The 14,814-nt window shown below is 44.2% G+C and overlaps 1 protein-coding gene across 2 annotated transcripts in view; it reads right to left on the bottom strand.

Annotated features, from left to right (window-relative positions):
- The window catches only part of Uvrag (UV radiation resistance associated), a 265,993-nt gene that overhangs the window by 102,293 nt on the left and 148,886 nt on the right, over nt 1-14,814 (bottom strand). For both annotated transcript variants that reach the window (XM_029479367.2, XM_021167360.3), the window contains 3 exons: nt 5,622-5,706; nt 3,159-3,246; nt 1,808-1,868 (listed from right to left, as the gene is read on the bottom strand). In XM_029479367.2, the coding sequence (XP_029335227.1) occupies nt 1,808-1,868; nt 3,159-3,246; nt 5,622-5,706 (234 nt within the window). The remainder of the gene's footprint in view (nt 1-1,807; nt 1,869-3,158; nt 3,247-5,621; nt 5,707-14,814) is intronic.

Genomic DNA, 14,814 nt, shown 5'->3' with positions numbered 1-14,814 from the left:
CTAGGTGGCAAGGGGTCAGGGGGCATCTCTCCCTTGCACACGTCACTGCAGGGCAGACAAGTGGCAGGGCCAGTTATCCCGCACTGATGCCCTCGGGGTTGGCTCACCCGTGCCCCAGCCACTAGGGTCAGCTTTACTAGTGCTGCTCAGGTGAGGTAGAGGGCCCCTCTCCCAAGTGCTATAACTGGTGATGGGGAGGGCCAGTTCTCTTGCTCGAATGCTCCCAGGGTCAGGTCTCCCACTTGCTATAGGTGGTGAGAGGCAGGCAGGCAGGCAGGGAGGAGGCTATCTCTCCCTTGTCTACACCACTGCATGGGAGACAGGTGGGAGGCCAGCTCCCCCAAGCTCACATCCTCATAGGCAGCTTACCCTCAAGTCCTCCAAAGGAGGACTGTTCTCGAGAGCACTTAGTAAATAAAATTGTAATTATCATTTTAATTTATGTGTACAGGCATTTTGCCTGCATACATCTGTGTATCATGTCTGTGCCTGCTGCCTGTGGAGGTGCTGTATTACCTTGAACTAGAGTTACAGATGGTTGTAAGTATCACGTGGGTGCTGGGACTCAAACCCAGGTCTTCTACAGAAGCAGCCAGAGCACTCTCTAGCCCTAGGAAAGGTCGTTTAATGTGAGGAAGCTAATGCACCATAGGCTTTAGGACACTGCAACTTTGTATAAAATGAACACCAACAAGACTGAGAGGTGTGAAGGCTCAAGATACAGCAGGAAGCAGCCCCACCCCGCCCCGCCCTGCTGCTAACTCCAAGTCTCAGGCTTCCTTTGGCTTAATAAGTATTAAAGATAAACCAAGCCCTCAAGCTTTTATAGACACAGGTGTGTCCCAGCTCTCACAGCAATTACAGAAGCCTGACTGGAAAATAACTCGAACGTGACCCCGCTACAGATGGGCGCCTAGAACTTGAACCAAGATTGCCTGTCTCTGGGCTATCATGCTCCTTATATCATGTCCCAGCTACCCATGTGTTATGCAGGCAGACAGGGTAATTCAGAATGTTTCTGACCACAAACAGCAATGTTCTTCAAAGGGAAATGGAAGCATAGCCCGATGGATACTAGTGACAGCCTCTGCCTGGAGCTCTGTGGTATACAGCTGGCTGTGTGAATACTCTACAAGACATATCAGGAGACATTCAAGCAGCACTTAGGCTACTGGGGAACTAAGACAGTTTATTAATAATGCAAATAGTCTCCTGGACTGGGGAGAAGGCTCGAAGGGTAAAGTGTACAAACGTGAGGACCCGAGTTTAGATTCCTGGCACATACATTAAAATATATACTCTTATCTCGGTATACAGGAACTAGAAAAGAAAATCTGTAATCCCTTTAATGTAAAAGAGAGAAGTGAGAAATGAAAGCTATGCTTGGGGAAACACCCCAAGGTTAAATCTTAGTTACTTATCAGGACGGCAGGAACAGGACTCTCGACAGCAGACTAACTCCTGCTCTAGCCCTGCTCCCAGCTCTACACAGATTTCCATAAAAACAACAACAAACACCTGGAAATTACCAGCCTGCTGTCTGAAGCCCATTAATTTCTTTTTTTTTTTTTAATTTCAAATACAAAGCTCAGTAATTATTTGTTCCAAGATTAGGATAAATGTTTTGTTACAGTTACTACCAGGAAGGCAGATTCTATGTACTTCTAGCTGGGAAGGTACAGAAATTCTAAAATCCCCTTTAGACAAAGTACTAGGTATCCATTATCAGGGTAACTCTATTACCATGCATACTGCATATACCAAATCCTTGTAATTACAAAAAAGAAAGAAAGGAAGGAAGAAATACCTTGGAAGTCCTCGGAATTAGGCAACTTGACACCACATACAAAGTAATCCTTATGCTCATTCTGTGAATTTAACCAAAGAATAAAATTAATTCATTGTACTAAAAAGCAAAGAAGCCACTAAGACAACCCCAGACTGCAGCTCTGCAGTGAGAGCGTCTTCGATGCAGCCCACAGTGGGGCTGCTCAGGCTGCTGAGGATCCATGGCGACTGGTACACTACTTTCCTGGGGTTCCTTATGCTTGACAGTTTTATAGAATAAAATCCCATGTGCAATATCCAAAGAAAAGGGCATATGACAGTAAGATTATAAAGTATCTTCTTGCCGGACATGGCGCAATCGATCATCTATAATACCAGCACTAGGGGCATGGCGGCAGCACCAGGAGTTCAAATTCACTCCTAACTGCATCACGTGTTTGAAGAAACTGGAGTTACATGATATCTGTTCTTAAAACAAGAAAAAGAAACATTCTGTCTAACCCATATCCATTGCATAAACAACTGAACAAGATTCTAGGAACAAATTCACATTCTATTGGCTTTTTCTCTGAAAATCAGTTTACTAAGTTGATAACCATTAGCACGGTAGCTAGCAATTTTAGTAGACTTGATTTTCGAGCTAATAATCCTACTCAGACTTTCCCACTATCACCTTTTATAGTGATTTTAAGAAAATGCATTAAAAATGTAATGCCCTGAGAGTTGCCTCAGGAATGCCTGAATGAACAGCAATTCATCAGAGGAAACATCAGAAATGGCAGATAACTGGTTGAATAAGAAGATTCTGAAGGAACCAGAAATAATTTGGCATTGTTTCTGATGATATGAATTCATACCATCAAGGTGATATATGAGACAATGAAACTATGGGACCTAAGACCAACTAAATATGTGTGTTTGTGGGGGGTGGGGTGGGGTGCAGAGGTGTTAACTCTGCAACTCTGGGAGGCATTCCCCAATATGGCTTGTCCACCTTGTTTTTGAGACAGGGACTCTCAATAGGACCTGAGGCTCGATAATTGGGTGGACTAGTTAGCCACTGAGTCTCAGGGATCCTCCTGCCTCCACCTCCCCAGCACTGGGACAAGAGTGTGCCGTCATGCCCAGCTTTTCTCTTGGGTCTGAGGGATGGGACTTGGGTCTTCGTGCTTAGAAGGGAAGCACTGAGGGTGGGGCTCTTGTCCATCTCTGCCCAAGTGAGTCTAATATACATCTTAACTAAATACTAGCTCTTCAAGTTCTCCTGAACCATGAGGGAGCATGCAGAGCGATGACTTTCTCACTGGAAGGACATTTCATGAGGAATCATCTTTCCAGCAGTCCCATCTCTTCAGGTACCCGAGACTTACCAAATCAATAGGGTAAATGTAGGACAGCTCTGAGAGTAGCTGCCTGCAGCGGATGGTCAACTGAGCGTTAGTCTTCAGAAAGAGCTCCCTAAGGAGGAGAAAGGAAAAGTGCATTCATGAAAAGATTATGTTTGCATGCTTTCTAACACTTATTTCTACCTAAATAAACCACAGAGGATTAAATGGTCTGGAACTGCCCAGGGAATTTCAGGAGCGGAGGTAAGAGTGATAGCCACCTTCAGTCCTCACCGGTTCCTACCATTGCCAGTTACATTGGTTTATTCTGTGGGCTACTGTGTGTGACCAGCACTGTGCTAAGAGCTATAAAGAATATAATAACCAAATGCCCATGCCAGGAGCACCTATTCCTACATACCAGGAGCACTGCAAGTGTGTGCTCAATTATTCCAGAGAGCACAGTAAGCTATCACTAAACACTTCCTAACCAGTGACTCAGGGAAGCTGATTAGATTTCAGGATTTGATTTATATGGTATTTCCTTTAAAGGGGAGAAAAATAAAAGTATCTCTTCACAGTTACACCTTATACTGTCTCAAGAAACACTGTGCCGTGATATCAGAAGAATAACAAAACAAGATGAACAGTTGAGCAAAATCCCAAGGTGTTGGGTAAGATGAGAGCTCATCTCCTGAGTGACTTCAAAAACGTGGCCAACATAAAACATCACAAAGCATGTTTCCTGCCTCTTAGCAGCTTAAAAACAGAAGGGATTTAAAAGAAACTACAGGCAAGAGCAGAAGGGAGAGCCAGCCGCGTGCTGCTTCGAAGAGCCTGCGGACACTAGCAAATGTACCAGACTGCTCCGGTCTCTAATCACAGAGCACCTAATACCTTTGGAATTTTCTGAATAATGGGGTTTATTTTTTGTTATTCTTGATGATGCCTACGTGATTAGGGTAATGAGATGGGTTGCAGGAGACATTCCAAGGACAGGCAGGTCACAGCATGCCTAAAGAATAGAGGATTGGTTTTCAGCTCTACCCACACACACCTCCTTCCACGGAGGGGTTGGAGAGAGATCTCTGTAACACTTCTGGAAGGCAGAGCCTGATGTATGTCATAGTATGAAGGTACCTAGAAAATGACAAGACTACAGACGGTACAGAACCACCTCCATCTGACAGTTTATCTGTATCCTTGGCAACCCTTACCATACATAACCTGTAAATATCAGTGTTTCCTGAAGGCTGCAAGGCCCTCAAGGAAATTGCCAGTTAACTGAACTGAAGGACTTTGTGGGAATCATTATAGCTGGCTTGCAGGAAACACAGGTGAGGAGTTTATGACTGGTATCCAGCACAGGTGTCAGTCTCCAGGAACTTGTCAGGAGGTATCCAGCAAGGTCAGAACTGAATTAAATCACAAGACACAGATCTTCTGCTTGTGGGAAAATCTGGAGTCAAAAGCGTTGCCAAGTCAGCATGATGGAGAACACAGACTTACTCCTACTGCCTGAGGGCCACTGGACCCTTGGTGGCTCTGCCAGCCAGCTGGGCAGAGACTGTGCGGAGCCTGGCTTTCCTACCTACAAACTGGAGAGTAAGAGCAGATGTTCTCCACTTTGTCCTAGGTCTAGGAGTCTTGAGTCTTCAAAGGAAAATGGGGGATGACAGGGCTTGCCTCAGAAGGGAGTAAAGGTAAGGGGAGGGACACAGGTGACTAGGAATTAATGTTCACGGAGAGAAAAGCTATTGTCATCATCTTATGTGGAGGGCAAATCTAAAATAAACCATAGTTGTATAATGCCAGTTTGTTGCATGGTATCTGAAAATTAAGCATAGAATCACTATACTAAGAAGAGAAAAATATGGTTAAAAATGGTATTTTAAGAGGAACTCCCTGAGCTGGAGAGATGACTCAGCAGTTAAGAGCACTGACTGTTCTTCCAGGGGTCCTGAGTTCAATTCCCAGCAACCACATGGTGGCTCACAACCATCTATGAGTATCTGATGTCACCTTCTGCTGTGTCTGAAGACAGTGACAATATATGACAGTATACCCACATACATGAAATACATAAATTAAATTAATTAAAAAGAGGAACTCCCTGATAGCAGCATTGGGGTTCAGCTGGAATGCTGGAGAGCCAGTGCTCAGAGCAATGCCCTAGGTATTGTGGAGGTCATCAAATGTGATATCAAAGAAGCAGAAATCTGAAGAAGGCAAGCCAACTAGCTGGAGGGGCGCATGGAAAAGGCGGGAGAAGAGGATGTTAATATCGGCCCGGTGCTGTGGCCTGGGCAATGAGAAAGTGTTCTGGATTCTAGGCTCTTGCATGGCGCAAGCACACAGTGGGTGTTCATACATGCCTGCTGAGATGGTGAACAGGGTGCTGAGATACTCGGGGTCTAAATTAGTAGCAGTCTTTTAAAATGCTGCATTCCCGTTCCCAACGCTCCCATAAGCTTAATGCTCAGAGAAGCTCTTCTCAGCCATTTTTACCTTTTGGCAGTACACTCTTTCCTCAGCTCACTCAGGGATTCCTTCTGCAGCTGAAGCTTGCCATGCTCAGTGGAAAACGCACTTCCTACAAGGGAAGATGAGGGAGACAAGGCCCGATGAGATACTGCAGACGGACATGATGCTCAACCACATGTGCACACGCAGAGCTCAGTCTCCTGCCTGTGACGGGGCTAGACAGAGCCAGCAGGCGAGGCGCATCAGTACAGAGGGTTTCCAGATGAACTAACTGCCACTGGCACGGCTTACAGGAGGCAAACAGCAGGACTCTCACACTTTGCACACAGGTTTCTGGACACTGACCAAGAAACCTTTATGAGACTTCAAAATTCAGACTTCACTCCTGAAAGCCTGGTTAACTTATTTTCAGTCACAACTCTACTTACCATTACTGAGAATGCAAAATGTGGAACAGGAAACTGACCTATGTTTGGATGGCTATGCTACAGTTCATATAACCAGGTTTATGAACTTCATCTTGCTTGTATATATTTTAGTGAGAATCACAGGGCACAGGCAATGTGCATTTGGGTTTTTCTGTATTATGTCACAAGCGTTTTTACATGGTGACAGTCTGAAGTTATGGCTGTGTAAAACTCAGCTTTATAGATGTGGCTTGTAGTGCTAGCACACATTTTATCTCACAGGCTCACACTTGAATCCTATTATAGAGCATTTAATTTCCTCTTAGTGTTAGCTTTAGTATGCTAATGATTAATATTTGTGTTCATATGCCTGAATCTTGTGACTATATGAAATGTATGACCCTCAGTTTTGTGATAATAAAATCCTTTTCCATCCTCCTACTCTGAGAAAACGAGAGCTTGTGTTTGACAGTCCAGGCCTGATTGCATCTGCAGAGGTCGTCCTCAGGCACAGAAACAGTGTAAGATCCTGACATCCGCGGTTTCGTATTTTTCAAAGGATTTTGTTTCATGAACTGTGATGTAATAAGAAGCGTGCCCTGAGCTCCTCTGCTCCCCCCACCCACCTAGGGAAGAATAGAACACAGGCTTAGTTGGCCAGAATCCAGTTTGGACTTTAGCACAAAATCCACCACCTACAGAGTTTTTGTCTTTCAATTTAACCAAGGACATCTTTCGCGTTAGACAAAAGCTGTGCTATAGACCCATCCCCTAGCCCTACGCTGTTTATACCTAAGGTTTTTCTTCTCTTTCAGCTATAAAGACCAATATGTGGAAGAGTAAGATCCCAAACTCAAGGAGCACCACTCATCTTCTGCAGCCAAATATTCCTCCCCAATTCTTTGTCTTAATGATTTTATGTCATTGGATTGGCACTCACCACCCATGGAGTGGCCCCAGACGTAAACTCTCGGCTCTTCATCCTTGGAACTGTTGGCTTTACTGCTCGTAGGACCGTGGTGATGCTCACCACCATTCCTGGCCTAGCAACCTGTGCTTTGTACTTGGTTCTTCTGGCTACTAGCTAATAAGATAATTAACCAATTAAATAACTGAGACAGGGTTTCACTGTGGCCCTGAACTCAGAGTCCTTCCTGCCTCTGTCTCTTGAGTGCTGGAATGAAGGCATACACTACCATACCCAGCCCCAGCCTACACATTTACTGATCTTTCCACAGAGTGTCTGTTGTTTAACTGATACGCTGCACTCGTTTTCTGGTCTTGAACTCTTTGCCCTTTCCCACTTCCTTCCTTCGTGTACAAAATGGGCATGAGTTGTCTTCCTTTTTCTAGCTCAAGAAAGTTGAGATTACTGACTGGAGACTTTTTTTAAAAAACATACTATCAAATTTCCTTCTATGTTTTTATGTTATTTTATGTATTCCTTTAAACATTCATATTCATATTCACTCATTTCAAAATACTCCCTAACTTGCCTTGGTATTTCTTTTTTCTGACCCATAGCTTCTAATATACATGTTGTATAATTTTTATATTTTTTGGAATTTTTCAGATTTTTTTGTCAGTAATTTCTAACTTAATTTAATGCTGAGAACATATTGCATGTGATTTTTAATAATTTTATATTTTTGTTTTTCATAGTGACAGATAACAGTTTAAAGTTTCTTGGTTTATATCACTGTCCCATGTACATTTGAAAAAACAAAAAGCCACTGTGTTCACTGTGAAAAAACAACAGTCCACTGTCACGTTATCATTATGTTAAGTTTTTCCTGGAGATACCTGAACAAACATCTACTTACCACAGGACAAAAAGACAGACCAAATAAAGAATTTGACAGAAGTCTAGTTTGGTGAACCCTCTGAGCTTACAGAAACATGGGCACCTTTTGTGCAGCTGCACTACTAAGGAAACCGGCTCCCTCCTCCAACAATCATGAGAGGAATTTATCCTTAGGAAGAGGTGGGGCCTCTTGGGACACAGGTGCTGCCTCCTGAACTCTCATGCCCTCCCAAGAGGGACTGTATGTCGGGTGGGAGATCACAGGTGTTCTGATTCCACGCGGCAATGACCACATCACGCCAGAGGACACAGTTCCACAGCAGCGTGGAAGGACTTTCCTTTTCACCAGCTTTCTCTCTGTGTTCATCAGTTACTCAGAGATGTGAGCTTCACTTTTTAGCTTCTATTGTGCACTCTCACATTTGTCCTTTGGGAACACCAGGTTTTTCTGTCCCTTAGACTTGTGAAGACTTATAGAGCTGCTATTATTACAGAAGGATCATGCTGTTATTGCAAGAACAGCCATGGCCTCTTTGAGACCCACACCTTCAGCTTCTGCTATGTACTCAGTCTTCCTGTAACTATCCAAAGGAAGCTCATTCAGAACTTTTAAGCCGGCGCGACCTGCTTGAAAATTCCTATGACTTCATGCAAGCCCACAGCTGGCCATGAACAAAGGGTAAAAGCCAAGTTCTCTCAGCCTCTTCTGCAGAGGCTCCAGCCTCTCCATGTGGCGTCACTGGTGGGCAGCACAGCTTCCCACCCGCTCTCTGCACACACCTGGCTGAGATCTTAGTTCTCTGATGTGTGAGGAAAGTGTGTCTCCTTTTCTTTGGGCTAAACATCAGATTTCTCTCTTGGGTTCTAGGCCGGTGCAGGCAGTCAAATGTAAACATTCCAATTTTTAAAAAGCTTGTGTGCCTGTGAGAGAGTGTGGGGAAGCTATTCCATTTGTTCTAGGTGATCTTGTCCATGCATGTTTTCCTCACATACTAACATTTTTCCTCAAATATTTCCCCTCAAGTCACTTCACCCCCAAGAATAATTGATTAGTATAAACAACTGATATAGGTTTCATGTGAAACAACAGAGATTTGTGTATGCACAATGCCGCCTTCCCCAGCACCAGCTTTGCAGAAGCAGCAGGAACTGCTGACAGTGCAGCTTTCCTAGAGTATCAGGTGGGGCGGGGTGTGGAGAGACAGTAACGTTATTTAAAACCACCACAACCCACCGAGGAGAGCATGTTAGGATGGTATTGTCCTTGTACAGAGTGTTTCCATCCTACGTTCAGCCATCTTTCACCCTTTCACTGAGTTAGTTATAAAAGTCCACAGTCACCTTCCTCTCTGCTCTGCCTTTCTAGTATGCCAAATACTTTTACACATATAAGTATACACATACTTACATGGAACCAAACAAGGGCAGGAGGGCAGGAATCCATTGTGTATAGAAAGCAGTGAGAACAAACGCTATCAAAAGTTACTTCAAACAAACGGAACGGAATGGGCCATAGGCCACCTCCCTACTACTGCTTTTCTCTCTCTCTCTCTCTCTCTCTCTCTCTCTCTCTCTCTCTCCCTCCCTTCCTTTCCTTTCCTTTCCTTTCCTTTCCTTTCCTTTCCTTTCCTTTCCTTTCCTTTCCTTTCCTTTCCTTCCCTCCTTTTCTCCCTCCCTCCCTCCCTCCTTCCTCCCTCCTTTCTTCCTTTCTTTCATTTATTCTTATTTATTTATTTTACATCCCTCTCACTGACCCCCCCCCTCCCGGTCACCCCTCCCACAATCCTCCTCTGAGAGGGTTGAGGCCCTCCCTGGGTACCACCCTCCCCCATCCCTGCCCCCAACCTGGCACATTGAGTCTCTGTACATCCTCTCCCACTGTGGCCAGGCAAGGCAGCCCAGCTAGAAGAACATATCCTACAGGCAGGCAACAGCTTTTTCTTAGCTCCTGATGGTTATACCTGGAACGTCTAAATTAAAAATCCCAGTGGGCTCTGTCTCTCAGGAACCCTGAAAGCAGCCTGCCCATCTCTTCCTGGGCTGCACCTTTTCTCTGCTGTATTTCCCCACATAGTCTTACCTATGCTGTATCATTTAGAGTTGTGTTGCTCCCCCCACTATGGATTTATCCCTTATGTCTATATCGCTACTATCAATGGTCTCCGGGAGAGAAGGAAAAGAAACATATGCTGGATTTGCATCTCCCAGCTCGCCCCAGAGCTGTCCACCTGTCTAGGCACATGTCTGTCCGTATTCCACCCTGCTGAGCTGTGCCTCTGTGCACTGGGAACACAGGCAGGCGGCGTAGATTTAACAACTAAATGTCACTGTTGGTGCCTGTAAATCTAACTGCCGAAGAATATCCATCAAAAAATCAAAACATAGCTTCTTTAGGCTTTCTCTCCCCAGAGAATTTGGTCTTAGACTAGCCACTGGCCAGATCCTGCCGAAGTTACAGTTGAAAACCAATAAACTATCATGCTGAGTTTCACACGATGGCGGATGACCAGAACCCAGGATTCTTGAGCTGTGAGACTCTCTCCTTAGCAAACTGCCTTTTCTGCACCAGGAATTAGGATGGCATCCTTTTCATGGGCTAGTAGATAGTTTTTTGTATATATGATTTTTTTTTTGCCGTGAATTTTGCAAAACTGTAACTGACTGTATTTCATTACAAAGTTCACTATCTTGCACATAAGAAACTGCACACTAAATTTCACCCCCAGAACTTAGTGCTAAGAGAATTATTTCTAGCCTTTAAGGAACTGGTAAGTTTCCTTACTACAGGGATGGGAAGTAATTGGCTTTCTGCTTCTACACAACTGGTCTGACAGCTGCGGGCAGTGCTCATTTAGTTCCTAAGAATGAAAGCGTTGACTCTGGGGCTTCTACTGAATTTAGACTGTCCACCATATGTATCTAGGCTAAAATATTACCTAAGCTACACCCAAGAGTCTAGACAAGTCTGTACTTCATCTTCTTTTCATTGAGACAAGGTCTCCATATGTAGCCTGAAGTGGAAACCTAAGGGTTCTTTGGAAAGTCAGTTACATCGGTGTTTTGCTGGGGCAAGCACTCGAAGGAGTGTTTTCCTGAAGTGGACACAGGTGAAAGACAAAGGCAGACTTGTGAAGGAACATTTCACTGAAGCAGACACAAGACAGAGATGTTTTCCTAAAGCAAACATGTGAGATGACACATGATGGAGGATTCTTTGCTAATGATGCGCATGGATTGGTCCACCTTACACTGCGTAGTTGAGCTCCATTTGTCAGGGCTCCATTGAGAGAAATGTACCAAAAAACTTCTGGTGGTGTGCTGCGGCTTCCTGCAGCTTCTGAGTCCTCTGGCCGATTGACAGAGTGGTGTCAGCTGAGACAGACTCACATGCTGAGGCAAGACCCATGGAGAACACGTGATGTTTAAAGGGAGTATAAATAGGACTCAACGGACTGAGACAGGCTTGCTTGTAGAGCTAGCTGTGCAGTGCTTCTTGGTCTCACATCTCTGCTGATCTTCACTTCATGGAGAGGCATGACTGAGAACTTCTGGCGTCCTTGTTGGCCCTAATTCCTCCTGCTGCTAATTTAGCTGAGGCCTGGATATCTTTGCTAGGTCGTGCCACTGCTGCTGATTGTGTTTACTGTCCTGACTACCAAACTGGACTGCTGGTGTATCCCTGAAGTGGAGTGAGCTGCGGCTGCCAGTGCTGACCTGGGAACTGAACTGCTGATTTCCTGACAACACAGACAGGAGTTGCTCCAAAGAACCATTTCTAACTCGTCCACTTCCCCCATATCTTTTCCTTTCCACTACCTCTGGTGGGTGGTGAGCTAGAAGGGAGGTTAAAGCTTTTAAGAACTATCAGTAAAAATAGGTTTGAAAAATTAAATAACAGTACTCTAGATAGGCTAACCAGTGCCAGTTTCTAGAGGACTGGAGTTATAAGCACCCCCCCCCCCAGCAAAGTCTTAACTTCTCTGAGCTTCTTTCTGTTCATACAAAGTAAGGATGGCATCACTTTTCGCCAACAGTTGCACTCTCTGTGCACACCCCCACGGTCCGAGAGCGTGAACAAAACTACACACCTGGCTTGAAACATTACTTAAAAATAACCATAAAGCACAAGGAGATGCCCGCCTTCCAACTCTATCTGAGTCTCTAATTTGTTTCACACTCTTGGAAAAGACCAGTCCCTGTGGTTCCTAAGCCTTTCCTAACTCCAATAATTTGAACAGTGACCCCACCTCACAGGATATGGGATAATACGATATTGTAGAATTCTGGCCATCATATATATAATCAAACTGCCCATGCTATAAATTTCTCAGCTTTGTCTTATTCACCGAATAAGAAATTACTTCCAGCCGGGCGTGGTGGCGCAGGCCTTTAATCCCAGCACTTGGGAGGCAGAGGCAGGCGGATTTCTGAGTTCGAGGCCAGCCTGGTCTACAAAGTGAGTTCCAGGACAGCCAGGGCTACACAGAGAAACCCTATCTCGAAAAACCAAAAAAAAAAAAAAAAAAAAAAAAGAAAAGAAAGAAAGAAATTACTTCCAAGTCTATTCTGAACTCCTTTCCATTCAACTCAACTGTGGTGGTTTGAATAGGACTGGCCTCAAGAGATTCATGCGTCTGAATGCTTGGCCATAGCACTATTAGGAGGTGTGGCCTTCTTACAGGAAGTTTGTCACTGTGGGGTGGGCTTCAAGATCTCCTGTGCTCAAGCTATGCCCTGTGTGGCTCACAGTCCCTTCTGCTGCCTGGTGATCAAGACGCAGAACTCTCAGCTCCTTTTCCTGCATCATGTCTGCCTGCATGCTGCCATGCTTCCTGCCAAGACAATCATGGACTAAACCTCTGAAAGTGTAAGCCAGCTCTAATTAAATGTTTTCCTTATTAGAGTTGCCATGGTTGTGGTGTCTCTTCACAGCAAATGGCAATGCTCGGATACCCAGTGCACGGTGTTCCAGCTCTGGGGTTTCTTTTTTATTCTATAAGCCACGCCCCTCCCCTTTTAAGTCCGTACATTCAGTTTTGCCTGTCTTCTTAGTTTCAAGCCTGAACTCCTTCAGGCAAACTCTCCTGAGCCATCTTTGTAAACAGTGGCCTCCCAGAGTCAGCCTTTGTTATCGAGGCTTGTGCTAGAACTGGTAGTTAATGACAACTATTACCTGGCTTATTCTTAAAAAGAAATTTTAATGTTATTTATGTGTCTCTGGGTGGTGCCTGTGGAGGCCAGAGGAGGGCATCAGATGTCCTGAAGCTGGAATTACAGGCGTTTGTGAGCCACCTGACACATGGGTGCTAGGAACTGAACTCTGGTCCTCTATCAGAACAGTGAGTGTTCTTAACTGGTGAGTCATCTCTCCAGCCATTTGTTGAGTTTCTTATTTATTATCTTGCTCACTGCATAACCACCCAAAGCTAGATATCTTTTTATTTGCTGGTTCTACATCACCCTGTTTCTCTAGTGCTTGCTGCTCTAGGATTGGACAATGCAGGCTATGTCCCAGCCAATGTTAAAAGGTCCCAGGTTCTTCCTCTGTTCATCTTTGCTTTAACTCAGTAAGTTATCACAGTGGAACCTACCACCCAAATATGCCTTGAATCTATGTATTCTCTGCTCCTTTAACATCCCCAGTATGCTTAGATTTTAATCATGTAGTGCTTAATTACTGATATAACTTTCTCCCTGGCAACCCTCTACCCTCAACAACGCTGGCAAAAAATATCTCCTAAAAATACACATCTAACCTGCATTCTGTATTGTAAATTATCAATATGAGGCTATGTATTCTTTGAGAAATTTGTGTGCTATTTTAACATATCCCCAAACTTTTTGAGTAAAAGCCCTTTGGCATCTCTAGCCTCTCAAGTGTACAGTGATGCAAAAAAAGAAAAAAAAAAAAAAGCCTGTAGCAGAAAGAATGAACCACCCTCCATCGCTGCTAGTAGCTCCCTAGTGTACTCTCACACCTCCCTAGAACCAATTCCTCTCAATGGCAGTCCTCATCATCTCCTGCTAACTCTGACATACTCTCGCGACTCAGCTCAAGTGGCATCTCCTTTACCTGGCATCCGGAAAAGGACTTTTCAGAGGCACACCTTCTGTGTTATACTTGTGTCTTTTTAAGTGTTCCCACGATGACTTAGTAATGGAACATTCACATATGGCACTCACGCATGCCGTACATCAGTCTTGTGTCTTATATCCTTGTCTTGTGTCTTGTATATACCTCATGATCCTCATGATCTTTTTTTTTTCTTCAAGACTAAACTATTCCATTGTAAATGTGGTTTTGCTAAGTAGCAATTCTTGGATTTTTGGGAGACACAAGTAGAAAAACTGGTAAACCAAAATAAAATTCTTGTATCTGTGACTTCCACTTGAAAAGGAAACTGAAATGATACTTTACCTTCTTACAATCCATTTAAGACATTACCAGAATAAACCATCCTAAGAATACCAAATAATCTTGAAAGTAAGAGCTTAACTTTGCGCAGGACCTATACCATGTTCACTCTCCATGCAAAAGCCGTCTGCCTGCCTTCTACTGCTCATGCAAGCTTCATACAATACTAACGGCCCAGAGATGCTAATTCAGACATTAAGAGCTAACAAGATGGCTCCACTAGAAAAAGCACTGGCTGCACAAGTCTCAAGACTGAGTTTAATTAAAGAAAATCACAAGGTAAATCTGAATGTGGAAGCAGGCACTTGCAATCCCTTCTCTCCCACACTGAGTAGGAGGCCGAGAGACACAGGAGCCGCATAGCAGCTTACTGGGCAGGGCGGCCTGGAGGACAAAGTGCAGCGAAGACCAATGAGAACTGCATAACAAGAGAACTGACTCCTGAAAGTTGTCGCCTGATCTCCACATGTGCACTATGTCACGCATGAATGTATGCAAACACAATAATATTACATTATTAAGAAAAATTTAAAAAAGAAAATGTTACATTAATTCCTGGGGGGCAAAATTCCACTTTGAAGACGTGAATTA

The sequence above is a fragment of the Mus caroli genome, unplaced genomic scaffold (genome assembly GCF_978045245.1).
Source record: "Mus caroli unplaced genomic scaffold, Mus_caroli_1 scaffold_8, whole genome shotgun sequence".
NCBI classification, from domain to species: Eukaryota; Metazoa; Chordata; class Mammalia; order Rodentia; family Muridae; genus Mus; species Mus caroli.
Note: the sequence above shows the minus strand (reverse complement) of the source record. Positions and strands in the feature narration are given on the sequence as shown.